General features: G+C 44.4%; 1 protein-coding gene across 3 annotated transcripts in view; it reads left to right on the top strand.

Moving 5' to 3' along the window:
* LMBR1 (limb development membrane protein 1) overlaps positions 1-22,662 on the top strand; it is a gene marked incomplete at both ends in the record, with an annotated part of 138,912 nt that overhangs the window by 99,765 nt on the left and 16,485 nt on the right. For all 3 annotated transcript variants that reach the window (XM_080701133.1, XM_080701132.1, XM_080701131.1), the window contains 6 exons: positions 8,777-8,857; positions 13,728-13,804; positions 14,349-14,426; positions 16,742-16,815; positions 17,043-17,133; positions 18,527-18,593. In XM_080701133.1, coding sequence (XP_080557259.1) covers positions 8,777-8,857; positions 13,728-13,804; positions 14,349-14,426; positions 16,742-16,815; positions 17,043-17,133; positions 18,527-18,593 — 468 coding nt within the window. The remainder of the gene's footprint in view (positions 1-8,776; positions 8,858-13,727; positions 13,805-14,348; positions 14,427-16,741; positions 16,816-17,042; positions 17,134-18,526; positions 18,594-22,662) is intronic.

Genomic DNA, 22,662 nt, shown 5'->3' with positions numbered 1-22,662 from the left:
TATTGAACGTATATTCGCATTTTCACTATTGGGTATCAGAAATCTGACATTATGGGGTCCATAGTCAGCCATGTTTCGGTGGCGATGTCAGAAGTCAGTATGAACTATTAACAAATACGTCATTGCAGATGGCACAGGCATGGAGTTTTACGTGTGTGGGCTCTGTCTCCTCTGTAGATAGCACCGTGTTAGTCTCAGCTAAGTGCGCGCCTAAGAGGCTTGGACGGGAGGCCTCAGTTTTCTTGTGCTCTCTGGGATCTGCCAGTCAGCCCTGGGTCTGTGGGGTACAGTAAGCAGTGTCTGCTTAGGGAGACGGAGGCTGTTTGCTTTAGGAATTGTCAGGAGAGTTGGGCTTGAACAAAAAGTTGTTTGGACTAATGGTGGAAATAATTAATAGTAGTTGAGTGACCTCTCATTCTTGGGGTAGAAATCACTTTGGTTAAATTTAAAGTTGTAAATATAATAGAAATTTTCAAGAGTTACTTGGATAAGATTTTCTTCTCAAACTTTTTTGGTTATGTGCTAAATTTAGACAAATGCAAAATGAATCTGTTTATATTGGAGATCTACTTCCAAATTGATTCATTATATGACTAAGTTTAGGACACTGCATTATTTAAGATACTGAATTGTTTAGGGAGATAATTTTATTGCATCAGGTTATTTGAGTTGTTCACATGCCTACTTGGAAGTGTGCATTTGTTAAAAAATATATTGTATATTTAAAATTAAGTAATTTGCACCTTCCCTTTAGCATATAAAGACTCTTGTATATTGAGTCTGTTTCACATATTAAACTGTAAGGACAGTTTATTTCTTACTGGAGAAATGCTGGACTTTGGGAAATTCTGTTATCTTGGAAGACAGATATTTTCAATACCACACTAGTTTCTCAGCTTAAGAATAAAGCTGGAAAACTTGCCTTCAGCTATTAGTTTTCCTGAATCCAAAGAGACGGGTGGGGCAGGATCAAAAATACTTAGTTGATCAAAGTTATTGGCTCCGAAGGTATTCTTACCTAGTAAGAAAGATGAAAGGTGGTGTTTTTATTGCATGCTAGTAACAGTGTGATTTTGAACTAATTGGTGTTGAACTGCCAATCACCTGGGGGAATGCAAATAGATACTCTTACAATTTCCTTTGAGGTAGTGAAATCTTATGTTGGGGTTGGAAGAAAAACAGAATAATACCGTTAAATTGACCTTAAATGAGCTGCTTTGTGGTTTTCTTGGAGAATCCCTTTCTATTTTTCATGACTTGTCTAAACAGGTTTTGTCTACCAATTTGACTTATTGACTAGACAATGCTGACATTGAACATTCTAGATTCATTTTGAAATAAAGTAACAATAATACAGTTTTTGGGATACTTTATTTTTTTTGGCACAACTTTAGTTCAAATAATAATTCCGGTATTTATTTGTATTTATTTGTAGTATATCAGTTCCTCACAGTAGCCACTGTTGCCTTCTGTTCATTTACAGTGAAATATCCTGTCCCATAAAAGCTTACTTTTTTTTCCACTTAGGTATTAATATATTATCATGTAATAAAAATATGGTAATGTTCTCAGAGAATATTATGCAATTTTGGATGAATCTAGTAGTTATTTGAGGACAGTTGGAATGCAGTCTCATTTTTGTACACAAGTCAGTGTTTATTATAATCTCCAACCGTGGCCCAGATCAGGGCCACTTGAGGCAAAATCCCAGCATTTCAGAAATGCTGCTTGCTTCACCCTTGGAGAAGTGTGCATGAACAGTCTGGACACTTGTGCTAAGCTCTGTGGACATACGAGGTGGGCATTTATGTCTTTTCATTAGGTTCCAGGCTGGCAGCAAGAGTACTGTTCATTCCGATACCCGATCTCTTTCAACGTTCTGAACACTCATCCAGTTATTTTTCTGTCTTTGCACTGGCTACTATAATACTTCTGTACAAGTAGAGGGAATATATACAGTTTGGAATTATATTTACAATTACTAGAGCGTAAAGGTTAAGTGAGTGTTAGAGATACATGCCAGGTAGTTTATGAAGGATTGGGGTAGAATGTAAGGTACAGCTGCCATTATTTATGCACGTGGTGTTGGGGATTCAGTAGTCTTGCACATTCCAGGCAAGCGCTGTGCTGCTGAATTATACCCTGCCCCAACCTGGAAACCTACAAGGTACAGATTTATTCCCAATATACGTGAATTCCAAAAGTAATTCTCAACCTTGAAGGAACAGTGCTTTCTTAAATCCTTAAGCTTTCACATAGAAAATAACTTACAAAGGAAAAGTAGCTTAACATCAGACTTCCCATTTGAACCTTCTAAGGATCATTGAACAATATCTTCTGTTGTAAGAGGGTACTAATGATTGGTATTAAGAACTCACATGGTCCGAAAGACATCACTTATCTGTTAGGGAAAAAGCAACGCTCGTTAATTTCTCATCTGTATAGTGAACAGTTAATTTGTGCCTGGTACTCTTCTAAGTCTGCTGAAGAAAAAAAATTAGTAATAGTCTTGAGCCAATTTTTAAAAACAATCTCAGCAAAATCTAGGAATTGGAGGGATGGGTCGGGGGCAATGAGGGTGCTTAGGCAAAGTGGTCGTGAGCGCTTGGCCTTGGCATGGGTCAGTTGCTCAGTGGGTTAGAGTGTATTGCACTGCTATGTAGTGCAAGAGTTAGAAGAGAAGGCAGCCACCGGAGTCCCTCGCAGGAGGAAAAGAGTAGGCAGCAGCCGCCCTGAGCCTGGTGCAGTGGGCACACCTGCGATCCCAGTACTGGGATAGGGTCAGGGTCAGGGCTGGGAGTTGAGCAGGAGGGCCAGGGGTTGAGGCCAGCACACAGTGATTTAGTGAGACTGTTTCAGAATAAAAACATAGAAAGGATGCCCCTGCATTCATTCCCCCCAACCCCCAAATAAACTTCACTGCCTGTGGAGGGAAGAAAAGGAGAAATGAAGATCAAAGTGAAATGGAATCGCAGTGTTACATGGAAGGGAGAGTGGCACCGTCTTCAGACTGAGCAGCAGCAGGTGGCGGCAGTGTGGCTGATGGCACTGTTGAGCTGGCCGCAGTGTGGCCGATGGCACTGTTGAGCTGGCCACAGTGTGGCCCCGATGGCACTGTTGAGCTGGCCACAGTGTGGCCCCGATGGCACTGTTGAGCTGGCCACAGTGTGGCCCCCATGGCACTGTTGAGCTGGCCACAGTGTGGCCCCGATGGCACTGTTGAGCTGGCGGCAGTGTGGCTGATGGCCCCCATGGCACTGTTGAGCTGGCCACAGTGTGGCCCCCATGGCACTGTTGAGCTGGCCACAGTGTGGCCCCCATGGCACTGTTGAGCTGGCCACAGTGTGGCCCCGATGGCACTGTTGAGCTGGCCACAGTGTGGCCCCCATGGCACTGTTGAGCTGGCCACAGTGTGGCCCCGATGGCACTGTTGAGCTGGCCACAGTGTGGCCGATGGCACTGTTGAGCTGCTGAGAGCCCCTGGGAAGCGGCTGTGTGTCCAGACATGTGATTACATGAGCGGCCGTGTGTCCAGACTTGTGATTACATGAGATCATTTTCTGATTTTTCACCTACTTTGAATTTTCTGATTTAGCGGAAAGCATCCTAATAGTCCATCCTACTTCACAGATGAGAACTCAGATCTAGAGGAGCATAAACTTGAGGAGAAGAGTGGAGAGGAGGAACCACAATGAAATGTAATCATTGAGCAGACCTGAGGACATTCTGGAAAGGGCCTATTTGGTGGGGTCAAGGAAGCCGAGTCCTTAGCCTCCTGTGCTTGACTTGTATGCTAGAACTCCTCAAGGGCTCCAGAAGCAGCACTGCCAGGTGAAGTGGCCCACGCTGAAGCAGGGAGGCTGGCTGGAGGCCTGGTTATATGACTTGTGATGACGCAGCTCGAGCCCCAGTGGAGCCTCGCCTTCCCTCCGGGGTGCCAGGCACCTGCCTCTTCCGCAGCAGAAGGGCGAGGGTTGCCGTCTGAGAGAGTGAAGTGGGGCCTGGGTCTCTGGCCAGGCCAGTGAGAGGGACTGCCTGCAGGCAGAGCACAGCCCCACTCCCTTCACGCGCAGCTGGGCTTAATGCAAGGAGGCAAGGAGGATCTTAGCCGGGGAGTCTCTTCAACCCGAGAGGAAGGTTCTCCAGATCTAGCAACAGGACATCAGCTAGGTTATTTTATGGAGAATCACATTGTTATCTTGGCCTACCCACAGTCTTGAGTTTCACGTTGGCAAGTTTTTTATTTTTATTTTTATTTTTGGTATAGGGGTATTCTACCTTTGAGATACACCTGCAGCCCATGTATGTATTCATGCATGCATGCATTAAAGCAGGGTCTTGCTAAGTTGCCTAGGGACTTGGTAAGAGGCTGAGACCAGAGGATCAAGTACTGGGATTACAGGCACAGGTGTTATTCACTCTTCAGTAACAGCAGACGGTGGAGGCTCGCCTGACTGCGTAAGGGAAGTTCCCACAGGAAACAACAAACGAGAGCACATGGGCTGTAGGAAGTGCAGGGGCACGGTCAAGCCCAAGATGAGTCTGTAGGTCCTGCCCTGACAGACTGCACTTAGGAGAAAGGCCAGGGTTCCATAAAAATGGGATATCTTCTGAGCAGAAAGGAGTCGTGAAATTTAGAAGTAAAAACTTATCTAACATATTGGAGGACAAGGAAGAGCTTTTCCAGAAAAGAGGCCAGAAAGACACAAATGGGGAAAATGGGAAAGAAGAATGTTGGAGAACCACATGAGATACACCTCCAGCTGTAGGTAGTCCACACGGGGAGAGGGGAGAAAGCGTGTGTCAGGAGAGTGCGCACACTCGAAGGGCGTGGGTTGGAGGGAATAGGGCTCACCGTGTGCCTGACACAGCGCGCGAGCACGGACTCACAGGAAGGGTACCGGGACAAGCCCCACGCAGGCCGCAGCAGGACCGCCCAGCACTCGTGGGCTACGAAAGGCCAGGAAGGAGGACAGCTGCGGCTTCTCCGAGCAGCCTGGGAGATGCAAGGCAGTTGGGCAGCGACTTCAGAATCCCAAGGGTGAGCTTTGGCCCAACAGATAAACCCCATTCCTGTGTGTTTAACCGAGCTGTAGATAGAGGTCAGATATTCACAATTGTACAGTCTCAGGTAACTTGTCTTCTATTCATCTGTTTTTAGCAAGTAACTGGAGGATACTTGCTGCCTAAATAAGAGAGAAAAGACAGAGCTGTGCAGGAAATAAAGACGGCAGCCCAGGAGATGGGGAAGGGCAGCCCTGGCTGACCACGTGGGCCAAGGAGAAGCTTCTCTTCAGAAAAATGGGACTCACGGTATCAGCAAGGAGCATAAAACCCTAGAGAAAATGGGCTTTCATCAGGGAGTTTGGACTGGGGACAGATACATAGAAAACCAAGTAAATAAAGAAGTCATCATGAAATAATGCTCCTTGTGGGGCGGAAGGATGTCAAGGAGGAACAGAAAGCGGGGGTAGTGATCTCCATGGCGTGCAGTGGCGTGCATTCTGTTGTTACAGTGCTGTGGGTAGGATTATACGCCTCCACAAGGTCACCAACATGGCCACACAGGGAGAAGCGAGTGCGTGGTGCACTGTACAGGCACCCGGGTCCTCATCGGCGCGGGCTCGGCAGGAAGGGCTCAGCTTGCAAATGCCCAGTTGGAGGCACTGTCCTGGGAGGGTGGTCTGGGCCCAGCACTGTCCTGGGGGGTGACCTGGGCCCAGCACTGTCCTGGGGGGTGACCTGGGCCCAGCACTGTCCTGGGGGTATGACCTGGGCCCAGCACTGTCCCGGGGGGGGGGGTGACCTGGGTCCAGCACTGTCCTGGGGGGGGGTGACCTGGGCCCAGCACTATCCTGGGGGGGTGGTCTGGGCCCAGCACTGTCCTGGGGGGGTGACCTGGGCCCAGCACTGTCCTGGGGAGGGTGACCTGGGCCCAGCACTGTCCTGGGGGGGTGACCTGGGCCCAGCACTGTCCTGGGGAGGGTGACCTGGGCCCAGCACTGTTCTGGGGGGGGTGACCTGGGCCCAGCACTGTCCTGGGGGGTGACCTGGGCCCAGCACTGTCCTGGGGGATGGCCTGGGCCCAGCACTGTCCTGGGGGGGGTGACCTGGGTCCAGCACTGTCCTGGGGGGGTGACCTGGGCCCAGCACTGTCCTGGGGGGGTGACCTGGGCCCAGCACTGTCCTGGGGGTGTGGCCTGGGCCCAGCACTGTTCTGGGGGGGTGGCCTGGGCCCAGCACTGTCCTGGGGGGGTAGCCTGGGCCCAGCACTGTCCTGGGGGCGTGACCTGGGCCCAGCACCAAGCTCATGCACGAGTTTGACTGCGGGCTGAGCTCTGTGCACTTTCTGACAACAAAAATCTTTTTAAAAAATCACTTCAAATGAAGACAAATAGAGCGGAAGGTATAAACTGAAGTCTACTATCGGCTGCACTAAATTATACCAAGTGTAAGCTGGGCGTGGGGGCACACACCTGTAATCCCAGCATTCTGGAGGTGGAGACCAGAGGATCGCGGTTCACGGACAGCCTCAGTTATTTAGCGAGGCCCACCACAACTCAGTGAGAGCCTGTTTCAAAAAATAAAAACGAGATAAATTATACCGATGCATACACTGTATGTTTAGTAAGTACAAATGGACTGTGTTCTTCTCTAAAGAACAGCCGGTTAGGGCGGGTCGTTCACACGCAGTTGTCATCGTTGCTTCGGGCACTGGTTATTCTCTCTTCCAGGAGAGCACCTGCTTCAGCTCTGCAGGTACCGTAGGTAAGGTCTGTGCAGCTGCCTGTCCAAGTCCTCTGCTTCCCTGTCACTGTTCGCTGCACCCCGACACTGGCGTGACCACAGCGGCTGCCTCCGTGCTGGGCAGGAGGTCCTGCTTGCTCTGCCTGGAGCTCAGGAGCCTCGGTACCTCTGCTTTCTTCACTGAAGTCTCCCTGCTCGTCTCAGGAATTCCTCCTGCTCTGTTTAGCTAGGCAGCCAGTCTCACTCACTTCTGACCAATGAACTCTGATATGAGTGAGACCTCAAGTAAGACTCAGCTGGATAAGAGAAAGAGAGTAAAGTGGCAGGCAGGAGTGTGTGTCCAGTGTGTTAAATAAGCAAGGCAAGTGAAAATAAGAACTCGCCACAGAACAGAACTTAAGTTGTAAAGAGTCTAAGTTGTTTAAAGACAACAGGGGTCATTATGAAATAATAAAAGTTATAGAGCATAATTCTAGGAGTACAACAGCAGAAAAGTCTTAGCAGACAAATACAGATTCATAATGAAAAATGTCTTAAAATGGAAGGGACCTGATCAAAGCACAGTTGTGCTGGGAGATTCTATCTGCTTCAGAATGTAACATATAAACAAGAAAGAATAGAGTGATATATTAGGGAAATAGAAGATATGAATAGGGAAAATCCGTGTAATCAGCTCATATGAAAGTATTGTCAGTCACACTTAGGGAGGTGAATGTTAACAGTAAGAAGATATTTTTTACCATCACAAGGACAAAAATTGGAGTTTTTACATCCTGTGCTAGGGAAGATATTGGAAAATAGGTACTTTTAAAAGCTATTGATGGAAATATAAATTATTACAATAATTTGACTTGTTGTAGCAAATGACATTATTTTGGGAATTTAACCTTAAATATGGTTAAGGTTAACTTTAAATAGCTCTTAAAAGGAAATACGCCTTTTGATTCAGCAGTCAGATTTGGGAATTTGTCTTACAGAAATAACAGAACCCAAATGTCTCAGATATGTATATACAGTTTTTATTATAACATTGTGGTGACAAAAAATGGAGGATAAAATTCTTTTATAATTCTAAGTAGAATTGTAGTCCATCCATGTTACAGAATTTTATTTAGGTAATCCAGAGTGGGCCCTGACTGTCAGTTGGTTAGGTCATAGACAAAGACAGCAAACAGTGAAGTAGCGGGTCTGATTTGGGCCTACTTATATAAAATACACAGGAAAACCCATGTCATGGTGAAAGTGAAGTGTGCTCCAGTAGTGCTGGTGAGGGTGCTCACTTCAGGGTCAGTGTGTGATGCTTTCTGTGTGTGTGTGTGTGTGTGTGTGTGTGTGTGTGTGTGTGTGGCACTGGGGAGGGAACCCAGGGGCATTCTACCTCTGAGCTACACCCCTAACCCTGTTTTTTATTTTTTATTTTGAAACAGGGCCTCACTAAGTAGCTGAGGCTAGCTATGAATCACGATCCTTCTGTCGCAGCCTCCCAAGTACTGGGATTACAACTGTGAGCCATCATGCCCGGTGCGATTCTTTCATAATTGAGAAAATATTAATAATAGGTCAGTTTGGAATTTTATCAAAGTGAGACTTTTTCTAGGAAATCTGGTTTTTAATCAGCAAGGACTTGGATGTTTTAAATAGTAAAGATGTGGGCCAGGTATGGTGGCTTATGCCTGTAATCCCAGCGGAGACCAGACAGCCTCAGCTACTTGGCGAGGCTCTTTGCAACTCAGTGAGGCCCTGTTTCAAAAATAAAGAGACTAAAAACTAGGGCTGGGGGTGTAGCTCGGAGGTACAATGCCCCTGGGTTCCTTCCCCAGTACCACACACACACACACACACACACACACACACACACACACAGAAAGATGTGAATGGACTTACCTCTGAATCATAGATAGCAGCATTTGTTTTTATTCCCAATTGTCAAGATTTGCAATAAATGATTTTTATATCCTAATTAAAAGACTGCCTGTTCCATAGTATTAGGAGTTTTGTTGCTGTGTCTAAATACTTGTGCTTTGAATAGGGCTGTCTTCGCCGGTGGAGTACAACATGACGGAGTTGGAGCAAGAACTTGAAGATGTAAAGACTCTTAAGACAAAGCTAGGTACTGTGCTTCCTTTTCAACCTATTTATTAGTCTCGGCTTGTTATTAAAGACCTTACTTCCACTAGGAAATGTGTGAAGTCTGCTAGCACTTTCTGTCCTCCAGAGTCATGGATACAGACCTTCTTTTCTCTTGGGGAGAGGGAAAGAGCACATTTGTTCCCTCTGTTCTGCGTGCACGCAGATGACTTTCGGGGTGTCAGTGCTCGCAGATGTTGCCTTGTTACTTTTTGCTTTCATTATTTCTGACCGTCCGCCATACTTATTTTTAACAGATCTCTTCCTGTGCCTGCTCTCCAGGTGTCCTCCTCACCATCGACTTTGAGCAACGTGGTTATGATGTGCCCTCGAGCGTGTCTGATTCTCTGGGTTCATCAAGTCTCTTGCATAGGGCAATTTACAGTTTTTATCTCATGTGGAGAATTTTCTTCCATGGCATTTTTCCTTTTGCCCTCTGTACCCCCCTTTTTAGGGACTCTGGCTCAACACAGATTAGCCCACAGCTGAAGGGTGCTTCTTTATTTTTTTAGTTTGTTTTCTTTCTGTTTCACTCTGATAGTTTCTATTGCTTTGCCTTCATTTTTCTTTTTTTCCTTTTTTATTTTTATTTTTTTTGGTGATACTGGGGTTCCTGGAAGCCTGTCTATCTCTGGGCTACACTCCCAGACCTATTTTTTATTTTTTGGAAACAGGGTCTCCTAAGCCAGCGAGGCTGGCTTCGAACCTGCGCGATCCTCCTGTCTCTGCCTCCCAAGTGCGGGGATTACAAGCGTGCGCCACCACGCCCGGCTTTGCCTTCATTTTTCACTAACCTTTTTCCTGTGTACATCTGATCTGCCTCTCACCCCAGGTATTTTTTTTTTTCTTAAGATAGGGCAGCTTTCATCTCTAGAAGTTCTGTTTGGGCCTATCTAATATCACCATGGTTCTAATTAACATGTCCAGTCTGTGTCCTCCACCTTTTTGAAAATAAGGAATACAGTCATGATAACACTTAACGTTTTTTCTGCTACTTTTAATAATCTGTGTTCTTGGTAAGTTTTGATTGATTGGTTTTGCTCATTTTTGGTCATATATTGTGTTTCTTTGCATGCTTGGAAATTATTACTTGACAACTTTTGACTGGAAAATAGACATTGTGGATTGGGTGTCTGTTTTTATATTTCTGTAAGTGAAGAATTTTGATCTGGAGGGCAGTTGATTTACTTGGAAGAATTGGGCACCGCCTTGCATTTGAGCTTGGTAGCTGGCCCCGTGTGGCTCTGTGCCGGAGCGAAGGAGCCTTCCACCAGCAGCCACTGTTCTCGGCCCTCTGCGACGCAGTGCTAGTCCCTCTGTTTCTGTGCGATCTTTCTCTCGTCCGCGGTTCTTCCTTTCCTTCCTGACCTGAGCACCGGAAGGCTCTTCCCCTATTCTGCAGTCTCCTCTTGGGGACTTTCTCTGCAAACTTAAACTAAGTCTCCTCAGACTCCCATTCATGTTCTCAGTGCAGGAAGAGCTGGGCCCCGCTCGGTCTCTCCTCCCAGCACCTCCGTCTGGCAGCTGTCAAGACAGGACGCTGGCCCAGCGGGCTCACGCTCCCGCCTCTCGCGCGGGGATCTTTGCCCTTCCACGAGCAAGTGCCAGGCAGCCTGAAAACTGTTCTTTCACGTGTGTGTAGTTGGCATTGCTTCATTCTTTCAGACTGAATGGTAAATCTGTGTCCTATTGTGAAAGCCCAGAATTATGCTTTTGAAAGTTATATATGAGCTAGATGTGGTGGCAAACACCTATAACCCAGTGTTTGGGAGGTAGAAGGAGGGTTGCAGGTTTGAGACCAGCCTCAGCAAGGAGTGAGACTCTCAGCAACCTAATGAGACCCTGTTTCAATAAAAAAAAAGTAAATAAATACATAAATAAAATAGAGCTGGGGTGTAGCTCAGAAGTAGTATGCACCTGGGCTCAATCCCAGGACCCCCATCCCAAAAGAGTTATTTATGTTCATTCATTTTTATTAATGAAAATATCATACTGCCTAGAATTGCCTTAGCATTCTCCTTGCTGTTGATGGATTGGGACTTGTTTAATAATGTTGTTGTGAGCATTCTTGTGCGTTGTCTTAGTATATGTCTTTCAGGGCACACTGGTGGAAGTGGAGGATGACCGTGCACGGACGGCTTTGGTAGATGAATGCTGAGCGCACTCCCCAGGTGTCTGTGGCTTTGCAGCGTACCCAGCCTGTTGCCTCACACCCTTGCTAACATTGGCCGTGTTGGTCTTTGAAAGCTTTACCAAGTGTGGTAGGTTGAAATGGAGTTTCGCTGGTCTTTTAACTCACATGCTCCCGATCTGGTTTTTCAGTGTTCACTTAGCTTCTGGTAGAAATAGCTCTTGGTACTTTACTCCAGTGTCTGTTTATCTGAAAATGCGCTCACTTTCCCTTCTCATTTGTAGGGCATTTGTTAGCAGAGTTGGGAGATCTTGCTTGGCATTTCGCAGCAATATGGAGATGTCATTCCAGTGCCTTGCTTTCTGGTTAGTTGCTGTGCTGTTGCCTTTGAAGGCCTTTAAGTACTCCTTCTTGTCTTTGTTTAGCATTTTTGCTCTGATGTGCTTAGTTCTGGTTTCCTTTGCTTCATATGTTTGTATTCAGGTATCCTAATTGTCGTTTTTCGCATTTTAGGCGTTCTAATCGTCCTTCTGGGGACCGACGCTTCCTGACCATGTCTGATGTCTCACCGCCTGGGCACTGGCCACTGTCGCACTCTGCTTCTCCATCACTCTCCTCTCTTAGTCTCCAGCCACGCGCGCTGCATTTTTACTTACTCTTCTCTGTGTCCACACTGCAGTCTGTGACTTTCCACTGGGCTCTCTTCCGTCTCGCCGTCTCTCTGGCTGTGGTTAACTGTCCAAATGACCTGTTGAATCCTTAATTTTTGTTACAGTACTTTTCAGTTCTAAAATTCACACTTGATCACTTTTGTAGGTTCAGATTTACTTGTGAGCTGAATATGTTCATACGCCCTGTGATCCCTGCACGCGGGAAGCTGAGATGGAGGCTTGCGGCCAGCCTCCGCCGTTTAGCAGGGTCTTCAGCAACGTAGTGAGGCCTTGATTCAAAATAAAAACCAAACAGGGCTGGAGGCGTAGTTCCAAGGCACAGTCTTTCCTAGAACCAACCTCAGTCTTTCTGGGTTTTCTTTTTCCTTTACAAGGGCTGAACTAGTTCCAACTTGTCATTAATCCTATGTTATACCTTCTCATTGGTTCTCATTGAAAGTCTGACTGTTTTGACCTGGCTCTTTAATGAACTCTAGATTTTTTTTTTTTTTTTTTTAGTGGTACTGGGGATGGAAGCCCTTCTACCTCTGGGCTTGTAGCCCAGAGTGTCTCCCAGACCTATTTTATATTTTATTTGGAAACGGGGTCTCTTAAGCCAGTGACTGGCTTCGAACCTGCGCGATCCTCCTGTCTCCGCCTCCCAAGCACGGGGATTACAAGTGTGCGCCACCACGCCCGGCTTGAACTCTAGTTTTTATCTCAAAACCTTGATGGCTGGGCTTCCCAGCATCGGCCGCTGAGCGTGGGTCTCCTCCCCTTGGCCTCTTGGCATGGAGGCTTGCGGCAGCGCTCTGGTGCCGGCCCCTTGCCCCCTTCTCTCTCTGACGGCAGCTTTGTGGGGTCTCCCCAGGCTCCAGCCTTCGCTCCTTGCTGTGCAGAATGTGCTGAGGGCTGGGCCTTTGCATCGCTGCCTCTGCGCACTGATCTCTGCTGCCCTTCTGCCCCGGGTCGCTGCGGCTCCTTGTTGGAGGGCCTTGCAGGAGGTGGCGTGCTGTGGAGCCACCTCCACTCCTGGCAGGGCGCGCCCTTGGCCTTGTTTTCCTTCGTGGCTCTGGTCTCTGCACACAGAGCGCTCTTTAAGCATCGGATTCGCTTTTCCAGTTGTTGCTAGCATGCGGGTCGGTCTGGTTATGAGGTCATCTACTGCAGCAGCGGCAAGTTTGCTTCCAGCCATTAGAAATCTGGAAGTGTCAGCTGGACGTGGTGGCGCATGCTTGTAAGCCTGCTTGGGAGGCTGAGACAGGAGGATCGCGCAGGTTCGAAGCCAGCCTCAGATGGTTTAAGAGACGCTGTTTCCAAATAAAATATAAAATAGGTCTGGGAGTGTAGCCCAGAGGTAGAAAGGCCCTGGGTTCCATCCCCAGTACCACCAAAAAAAAAAAAAAAAGAAATCTTAAAGTGTTTATTCTTGGAACATGAAATTAGAGGACGTTTGCATTTATATGACTTTATTCATTCCAATGTATATACATATGATTATGCATCTAAAACAAATACAATATGTATGTATTTTCAGAGTAAGCTACACATTAATATAGTTCCTTAAAAATCCAAACTGTTGGCTGGGCGTGGTGGTGCACACTTGTAATCCCAGCATTTGGGAGGCTGAGACCAGAGGATCGCAATTTAAGGACAGCCTTAGCTACTACTTAGTGAGGCCCTTTGCAACCTAGTGAGACCCGGCTTCAAAATAAAGAATAAAAAATAAAAATAAAAATAAAAAATAAAAATAAAAATAAAAAATAAAGAATAAAAAATAGCTCAGAGGTAGAATGCCCCTGGGTTCCATCCCCAGTAACACACACACACACACACACACACACACACACACACACACACACACCGAATTGTCTTTACATAGCTAAAATTTAAGACTTACAAGATTGAGCTTATGTAGAAAACTGATCTTAAGACTCTGATTTTTATAGTTATAGAGTGAAAGTAAAAATAAGTTTTTTAAAATAGGAAAAATAATTACATCTTGGGATAAAAACATGAATCTGGAGAGAATTTTTTAAAATTGCTGACATTTTTGTTTCTCCTTCTTACAGAGAGGCGAAAAAAGGCTTCAGCCTGGGAGAGAAATTTGGTGTATCCTGCTGTTATGGTTCTACTTCTTATTGAAACGGTAAGCATTTATTTGCTAACAGATAAAGCTTATTATATATTACTTACTTTAGCATTTGAAATGGCAGCTTCCTGAGTAAAGTCATTTTTATAAACTGCTTTTCTATCATCGCGATTAAAGTTCATCTGTACTTTTATTTATAAAACTCAATAGAGCAAAAATGGAAATTTGTGGGAACTGGAAAAAGTACTCCAGAAATTCAGGCTTTTGTTTTGCTGAAAATTAAGAAAATACGAAATGTTGCAGATACCCTTCCTCAAAGTCTGTGAAAAGATGAACTTGGTTCTGATGATGCTTTGCCAATCTGAAGTCTGTGGAGTTGTAGATCTCCAGTTGGTGAGCTACTCAGTGGGACCGTAGCATCATCCTTAGTCACAGGCCCTGAGGTGATGACGGTTCGCAGTTTATGCTAGAGTTTTTGTAGGCGGTGTACTCGGTCTATAGACAGAAGTTGGTGCTGGCCGCTGTCCTCGTTGAAGCCTTCCTGTGGCCACTTAGACTTGACAGTGTGCTGGGTGGAGCGCTGACTTCCTGTCTGTTGCAGTCCATCTCGGTCGTCCTGGTGGCGTGCAACATCCTCTGCCTGCTGGTGGATGAGACAGCCATGCCGAAGGGGGCGAGGGTACGTGCGGTGCTTTCAAGGCCTTTTTGTGAATGTATTCTGCATGTGTGTACGCGAGGACTTTCAGTAAGTCAGTGAAAACACTCACTTCAAGATGTATAAATTCTTTATGTAAAGAGCTTTCGTAACTGCTTCTAGACTATGACTTTTCTTTTTACTTTAGATCTTGAGGGCCTTTTTTCAAGCATCAGATTTCTTTTTAGAACTCTGTCTCAGAGTTTATCTTAATTTTACTGAAATTCCTATTTACATTCTTTAAGAAAATGCATGCGTTCAGGTATAATGATCTATACCTTGATCCCAGTACTTGGGAGGCTGAGGCAGGAAGATCACAGCTTCATCGACAGCCTCAGCAATGCCGTGAGACCCTTTTTCTAAACAGAAAATAAAATGGGGTTGAGGGTGTAGCTCAGAATTTTTCATAAATTAACTTTTTTCTCATTTACAATTTGATGATGGGTGTGGAGGTACATGCTTATAATCACAAGTTCAAAGCCGGCCTCAGCAACTTAGTGAAGCCCTGGTTCCAGATAAACAAGTGAAACAGCAGCCGGCGTGGTGGTGCACGCCTTTAACCCCAGTACTTGGGAGGCTGAGACAGAGCATCGCAGGTTTAAGGGCCTGCAAGTAGTGAGACTCTAATCAATCTATCGAGACCCGGTTTCAAGATCAAAATAAAATAGGGATGGGGTGTAGCTTGGAGGTAGAATGCCCCTAGGTGGAATCCCCAGTGCTACACTCACACGTACAAAATTGTTGATGTTATTAATTTCTGTCAGTCTTTCTTAATGTACGTGTCATATAGAAAGTAATGACCACCAAATATTCATAATCGACACACTCTCTCTAGATATCTCTATGAAGTCTTGGATCCCGCAAGTAGCATTTGAATTTTTGACATTTTATTATGTTTTTCCATTCCCCATAATGACGACTTTTAAACTGTCTCACTTATATCACTTCTCTCTGAAATTGTCGGTGTCCATCTGTCATAATCCTTTTTCTTTAATATGAGACAAAGATACCCTGTTCATTCAAAGGCCAACTCCTTTAGCCCTTTTCCTTTCCTTTTCTTTCCTACTAAAGATTGAGCCCAGGGGCATTCGACCTCTAAGCCACACTGCCAGCCTTTTTAGTTTTATTTTGAAGTAGGATCTCGCTAAGTTGCTGAGGCTGGCCTCATATCTACGCTCCTCCTATCTCAGCCTCCCAAGGCTTGGCTTATTTATTTTTAGTTAGGCTCACTACACATTCTTATTTATCTCTGATATTGTCATTTAAGCTGAAAAGTGAAACAGTAAACCATATCCACATGGTTTCTATAATCTGTAGTTAGTAGTAAACCCTGAATATGTTAATATTACTTTTTCTGTTTGGATTTTTTCAAGTTCTGAGTAAAGATAGGATTTTTTTTTTTTTTTTTTTGGTACTGAGGAATGAACCTAGGAACATTCTACTTTCAAACTATACCCCCATCTTGCCGGGCGTGGTGGCGCACGCTTGTAATCCCCGTGGTTGGGAGGCTGAGACAGGAGGATCGCGCAGGTTCGAAGCCAGCCGTGCGCACTGGCTTAGGAGACCCTGTTTCCAAATTAAAAAAAAAATGTAAAAATAGGTCTGGGAGTGTAGCCCGGAAGTAGAAGGGCTTCCAGGAACCCCAGTACCACCAAAAAAAAAAAAAAAAAAAAAAAAAAAAACTATACCCCCATCTCTATTTTATTTTTTATTAGTCTTACTAAGTTGCTAAATCTAGTCTTGATAAATATAGGTTTTGAAATAAGCATAATGTTTAGGGAAAAATGTATTACTTTAAAAATATCTGCATTAACAGTCTTATCTTTTGTAACTGAATTCCCAAGGTTACAAAGGAAATAGGATATCGATTCACTTTCTTTCTGAGCTTAGTTTTCAATTGGCATACTTCAGTTTGTATAATGTTTGTATGTTACCTCAGCCCTCAGATAGGTATATACTCTATTCCTATTTTAAAGATTTTAAAGATTTCTCCCAAGATTTTTTTTAAGTATCAGATTGCCCCATTTTATAACAATGAACATAATCATATCATTTTGATGAGTACTTAAATTACATTTGAGTTAAATAAGATTTTCTTTATAGCTTGTTAAAATTTCTAACATAGTTGCTGAATTTGCTGATAAAATAAGTCTAATGTCATGTTTCATTGGCCTTTAGAAATCTACATGTTATTTCAATGTATTAATTCAAATTTCAATTGAAACAACAATTTTAGTAAAGCCAAATATTATGGTGTCGTTGCATTCTGAGGAGTGTTTTTTTTTTTTTCCCTGCTCTAGGGGCCTGGAATAGGAAATGCCTCTCTCTCTACTTTTGGTTTTGTGGGAGCTGCACTTGAAATCATTTTGATTTTGTATCCTTTCTTTAACTGAATGTTCTGTCTGTTCACAAGTTTTCTGTCCAGTTTCTGTAAAGTGGTGATTTACTAAGACACTTGTCTAGAAGAAAACACTAGTCAGCCTTCCTCAAGCACCGGGAGTGGCTTTTTGTTTTGTTTTGCTTTCCTCTGGGCCGTGAGAGAGGGGCAGCTGCGAGCGCTGGGAACTTGCATTCCTTGGGAGTTTTCCTTGAGCCTCACAGCTATCTGATGGTGTCGTCAGTTGTCGGCTTCTATAGCCTTCGGTGTTTCGGAAGCTTCACACCCAGGAAGGATGACACCACCATGACCAAGGTAGGTGTGAGGCGATGAGGCTCCCGTGCCCCAGGACCGGCGGCGGGCCTCTTGGGGGCACCCAGAGGGGCTTGTCCACCGCGACGGGCTGTTGGTTTGCAAGTTGTGCAAACACAAACTGGGAGCTTTGAGAATGCTGAGTGAGTGGGAAAGGACGTGCCCTGTTTGGCTTGGCCGACCTCGCGCACCCTAAATGCCAGGACTGCGGGGCTGGTCCCCAGCCAGGGGAGGGCCCGACAGGGCTCTTGTGGGTCTGAGTGACTGTGCTGGCTGGGCTGGAGGCCGCTCTTTGAAATCTGAAGAACTCAGTTGTTACAAGCGGTAGAGACAAAGTATTTCAGATGTGAATAACTTGAGTAAGACTGAAGAATTCTATTCAGAAACATTTTGTAGTCTGAGGCTAATTTGACTTTGTACAATATGTCATCCGCTTTAGAACAATCAAGGTGGTTATGTATATAGTGATGAAAGCTTTGTGAAATATCCCACAGGCAGGACAGAGTCAGCTGAGAGCTCCCGGCATGCTGTCTTTTTATCTTACATTCCACACTTTAATTCAAAGGGAAGAAGTTATTACATATATTCATGCACACAGTATGTCCTGCTGTGACTTCTTTAAAGCCAGTCAGTAGTTGAAGTATCTCGTGTCTAGTTAAGTCATCGTAAGTATTAGTCAATATTCTCAGCCTCTTAATGTGAAAGATGGAGCACAGACACACTGAAAATGAATCACTAGAGTTTAGATGTTTGGATTTGGGGCATTATTTAAATTAATTCTCTTGCCAGGTGTGTTGGCGCACGCTTGTCATCCCCACGCTTGGGAGGCTGAGACAGGAGGATCCAGGTTCACAGCCAGCCTCAGCTACTTAATGAGGCTCTCAGCAACTTAGTGAGACCCTGTTTCCAAATAAAGTATAAAATAGGTCTGGGAGTGTAGCCTGGAGGTAGAAAAGTCCCTGGGTTCCACCCCAGTACCACAATAAATAAATAAATAAATAAATTCCCAATAGTTAAACATTAAAAGTAGATATTATATAAGAAAACTTGAGTAGCAGTCTGACTATAAAAGTCTAGTGAGAAGTGTTGAATATATTCTTTTTTACTGGACAGGCTAAGCTTTTTGAAGCTGGTAACCGTATCAGTAATGTAAAATGCTTTGTCTGAGTATAAGGTAATACAAGAGTTCTGTAGCTTTGTTTGTGCTGGGTGCCATCAACCTTTTCTAGAATCCACAGATAGGGCTTTAGCTCTTGCAGAAGTTCATCCTTTAGAGTCGGTACTGAGCAGCGAGCATCCTTAAGAAGCCGGCCGTGGGGCCGTGGGGTGCTGCCCAGGTCTGCAGTGAGCCTCGGCGCCTGCGTTGCCTGGCATTCTTCCCACTTTCTCTCAACAGATCATTGGGAATTGTGTATCAATCTTGGTCTTGAGCTCTGCCCTGCCTGTGATGTCACGCACACTGGGTAAGTTTGAATGGCAAATGTTCATTTAAAACCCTCAGCTCTTAAAGTACCTTTACAAAACCTCTTTAACTTGTACTTTTTAAAATCTGACCAAAAGATCACCTTTAAAATAGGATGTCTTTTCCCATGTGCTGTTTTACCTTTAGTTCTGCACTTAATTTGTGTAGAGGAGCATACCAAGACAAACACTTTTATCAAATAAAAGCCACTTATTTTCTAAACACTAAGGCATTCCTTCCCTAACAATAGACTGGGGGTTTCCCCACCACAGGCACAAGTTAGGCTTCTGAATCTTCTAGTGAGGAGACTGATTTTTTTTTTTTAAATAAGGTTTAACATCTTGAAAATGTTAAACTGATTCATCTTCTCTGGTATGCCTTTTCAAATGTAACATGCCATTGTGTTTGGAAAGCTGCACATTTGTAAACTTAAGCTGCCTTGTGTCCATGGCAATGGAGTGGAGAGATGCAAGGCCGGGAGCGGATGCAGACTCACAGGCCTCGGCCTTTCGGCCCACACTGACCTGTCATTCGTTCTGTTCCTTAGCTCGTCAGAGCACAGAGGGCTTGGGTCGCTTTTAAAGGTAAAGCACAGTTTCCACGTTCTCACTGAGGTAGATGGGCTTTCACCACGAAGTGGAGTTGTAGACTCTGTGTTCAGTTCTTGGCTAAATATTATTTCAGACAGAAATTCCTGTTAGGCGGTTCTGTGCGGTTCTCTAGACTTAGGCTTCAGTGTAGGACGTTAATGATTAGAAGATGACCAGGAAAGCTTCATCAGTAGACTTCAGGAACTTGCCCTTCACAGAGTGGTAGGGCCTGTGAGCTGCTCCTGCTGGGCTCTCGTGTCCTCTCCAGCACTGATCCACGACTAAGGGCTGTCAGAGATGCAGGCGGGAAAGAAGCGGGAGCTTTGTAGTTATCTTCATAATTCTACAAAGAGTTTCGTATTTTAAGAGAGAGTGGAATTAAAGTATAAGTATAAAAGAGATCACTGTTGTATAGGCTGATGCAAAACCCATTTACTTTAGTGGCCTTACTTCTTTTGTGTCTGGTTTATAGGACTTGTTATTGTTTTGACATCTGCTTGTGGTGTGCTAATCTTGAAAATTCCAAAAGTGTGCAAGTTAGTAGCTGACTGGATGCTAAATGGTATCATACGTGTTACGATAGTCCGTCAAATAACTTTAGTGGTATGACAGCCATCCTTCCATTTTAACATTTAGAAACATGGATACTGTACTCTGTTACTTAAGGTTAATTGCTAATTGTTAATATGCACTGATTTTATGGAATATGATCACATGATGAGCGTCATTTTAACGTGAAGAAAACAAGTTAATGGCAAAATTTACTTTTTGAAGACTGACAAATTAAATTCCTGAGTAGTTTGCCATAGAGATAAAGAAGAAGAAGAAAAGGGAGAGATGGAACAATTAAAATGCGGCGGACAAGTGCCTGGGCCAGCTGTCCAAACAGGATTAGCGGGAGCACTGGGTCCAGTGCGTCATGTGGAGCTTCGCAGCTCCCGGCTGCAGTACGCCACGCCCAGAGCGCTGAATGGATGAAAAGAAGCAGATACGCTACACAGACTCGCAGAGGCTTTTCACAGTGCTAGGAAAGCAAATCTCTAGACTGAGAGATAAAGCTTTATTTTAGTATTATGGGAAATGCAAACTAGAGAGTTACTTTGTAATTCCTCTATTAACTCTTTAGAATTGAGTCTTTGATTTTAAGAAGGTAAAATGTAGAGAATTGTCATGAATATGATCCCGGTGTATAGCAGGATTTTGATTTACCAGCCCCAAAGCTTATGCGCCTAGAACAGAGGATGTATTTAACAAGCAAATCCACGCTGTGGAGCTTTGGCCCTGGGCGCCGCCCGCGGACCTCCACCTAGGTGAGACGGCGGCGCAGCGGCGGCAAGGACCACGGCTGCTGCAAGGACCACGGCTGCTGCAAGGACCACGGCTGCTGCACGTGCGCGCTTCCCTCCAGCAGATTTTAAGTGAGGACTACAGTTTTCACTGTAAATTAAAAATACATCAAACCTAGTATTATTAATTTGATGATGTTTTTGCTTCGAAAATGTATTGGTTTTTCCTTTTTAAAGGCTTGCCAACGCTATATTTGATTCTTCACAGGCATTGAAAATTATGGCTTTAGGCTCAAGTGCATGAGAACACATTTATAAAGAATTCCTTTAAAATAGCAGGTTACAGTTGAATGTGGAAAATTTCGCACTAATCAAAAAATGACCACTAAATTTTTTTTTTTTTTTTTTTTTTTTTTTTTGGTGGTACTGGGGTTCCTGGAAGCCCTTCTACCTCCGGGCTACACTCCCAGACCTACTTTTATATTTTTTATTTGGAAACAGGGTCTCCTAAGCCAGCGCGCGCGGCTGGCTTCGAACCTGCGCGATCCTCCTGTCTCTGCCTCCCAAGCGCGGGGATGACAAGCGCGCGCCACCACGCCCGGCACTAACTAAATTTTAAAAACATACCATTTGCTACATAGAATTAAGTTGTGGGGAATATTTTGATGGGGCATTTTTAGTCAAGTGTAATGAAAATACAGGATAGTTTTAGTGCCTATAGGAGGCATAAAGAGTCTTCTTCAAATGTTGTTTGAGAGCCCTTTACAGCCCTTGAAATGATGTGAGACTGTAATGCACCAATAAAAGCCTATTAAAAATTAATTAATCAGAAATGTTTGGAGCCAGGCCAGCGTCTCACAACGCCTTGCTGCCTGTGAGACTTTAGTTTTGAAAAGTCCAGATTTTGGGGAGACTCGATTCCCATAGTTTTAGTAAACAGTCTGTCAGCTAGTGTATGGACGCGCAAGGTGATTAGAGGAAATGGTACAACAGGAGCAAACTGGCCATCCATAGGTGTCCAAGCTTCTCTGTAATCAAATTCTTTATCGGTTGCAATGAGGTTTTTTTGTGTGTGTGTGGTACTGGGGTTCCTGGAAGCCCTTCTACCTCCGGGCTCCACTCCCAGACACCTATTTTGTATTTTTATTTGGAAACAGGGTCTCTTAAGCCAGCGCACACGCCTGGCTTTGAACCTGCGCGATCCTCCTGTCTCTGCCTCCCAAGCGCGGGGATTACAAGCGTGCGCCACCACGCCCGGCGCAATGAGTTTTTTAAGAGTAGATTTTGTCCAGTTGCTTAATATGCTCTTTATTGTCTTAATCAAGAAAGCAATGAGAGGGTAATGTTTTTCAGTATCCTTCGTTCAAAGTGTCCTTAAAGGACACTCAAATTTAAACAATAGTCTTTGAAGTACTTTTGCTAATTTCTGTTTCAAAATTAATTGTATAGTTTTTTTACATTCTGGAAGGATTTTCTGTAACTTGCATAATTAATGCAAGGCCCAAATGCAGATTTTTTTAAAAAATCTGGTTATGGTATTAAAACAAAATACTCTTTCAAATCAGGCTGAATTTATTTTTAGTATTTCCATCTACTTCTCATCTCATCCTGTGAGTCTCTTGTAATGTAGAAGGTGCGGTTCTCTGGTGTAGGGACCTTCGCAGAAAATGTTCTTTCTTGGAGAGGCCTTCCTTTGGGGTTTCATGAGTATTCCATAATCATTGTGAAATGGGGACCAACGATGCTTCCACGGATGCCTGGTGAGGACAGATGTGCACTAGAGGTCATCATCTGCATCACGGTACTGACAGAAAAGTAGCTGCAGACCTCTTACTGCAAAGTTCTCAGCAAGCAATTGAACATGACTTAATTATATTCAGGTGTAGTGAGTTGATTGCTAATGTTCTTATACTGAACAATAAATTTGTGTGTGTAGTTAAGATTTTTAAGAATAAAGAATTCTTACAAGTATTCTGTGTCAAATGTCTAAGACATTGGAAGAACAACTAATAACTCCCTAGAACTTATATTCTATTATTATTTATTATTATTATTGTTATTATTGTTATTTTCTTTTTTTGTGGGTCTGGGGATGGAACACAGAGGCATTTGACCTCCGAGATACACCCCCAGCCCTATTATTTATGCTTTATTTTGAATCAAGGTCTCACTGAGTTGCAGAGGGCCTCACTAC

The sequence above is a fragment of the Muscardinus avellanarius genome (genome assembly GCF_963383645.1).
Source record: "Muscardinus avellanarius genome assembly, chromosome: 9".
Classification (NCBI taxonomy): Eukaryota; Metazoa; Chordata; class Mammalia; order Rodentia; family Gliridae; genus Muscardinus; species Muscardinus avellanarius.
This window is presented reverse-complemented; position numbering and strand designations above follow the sequence as displayed.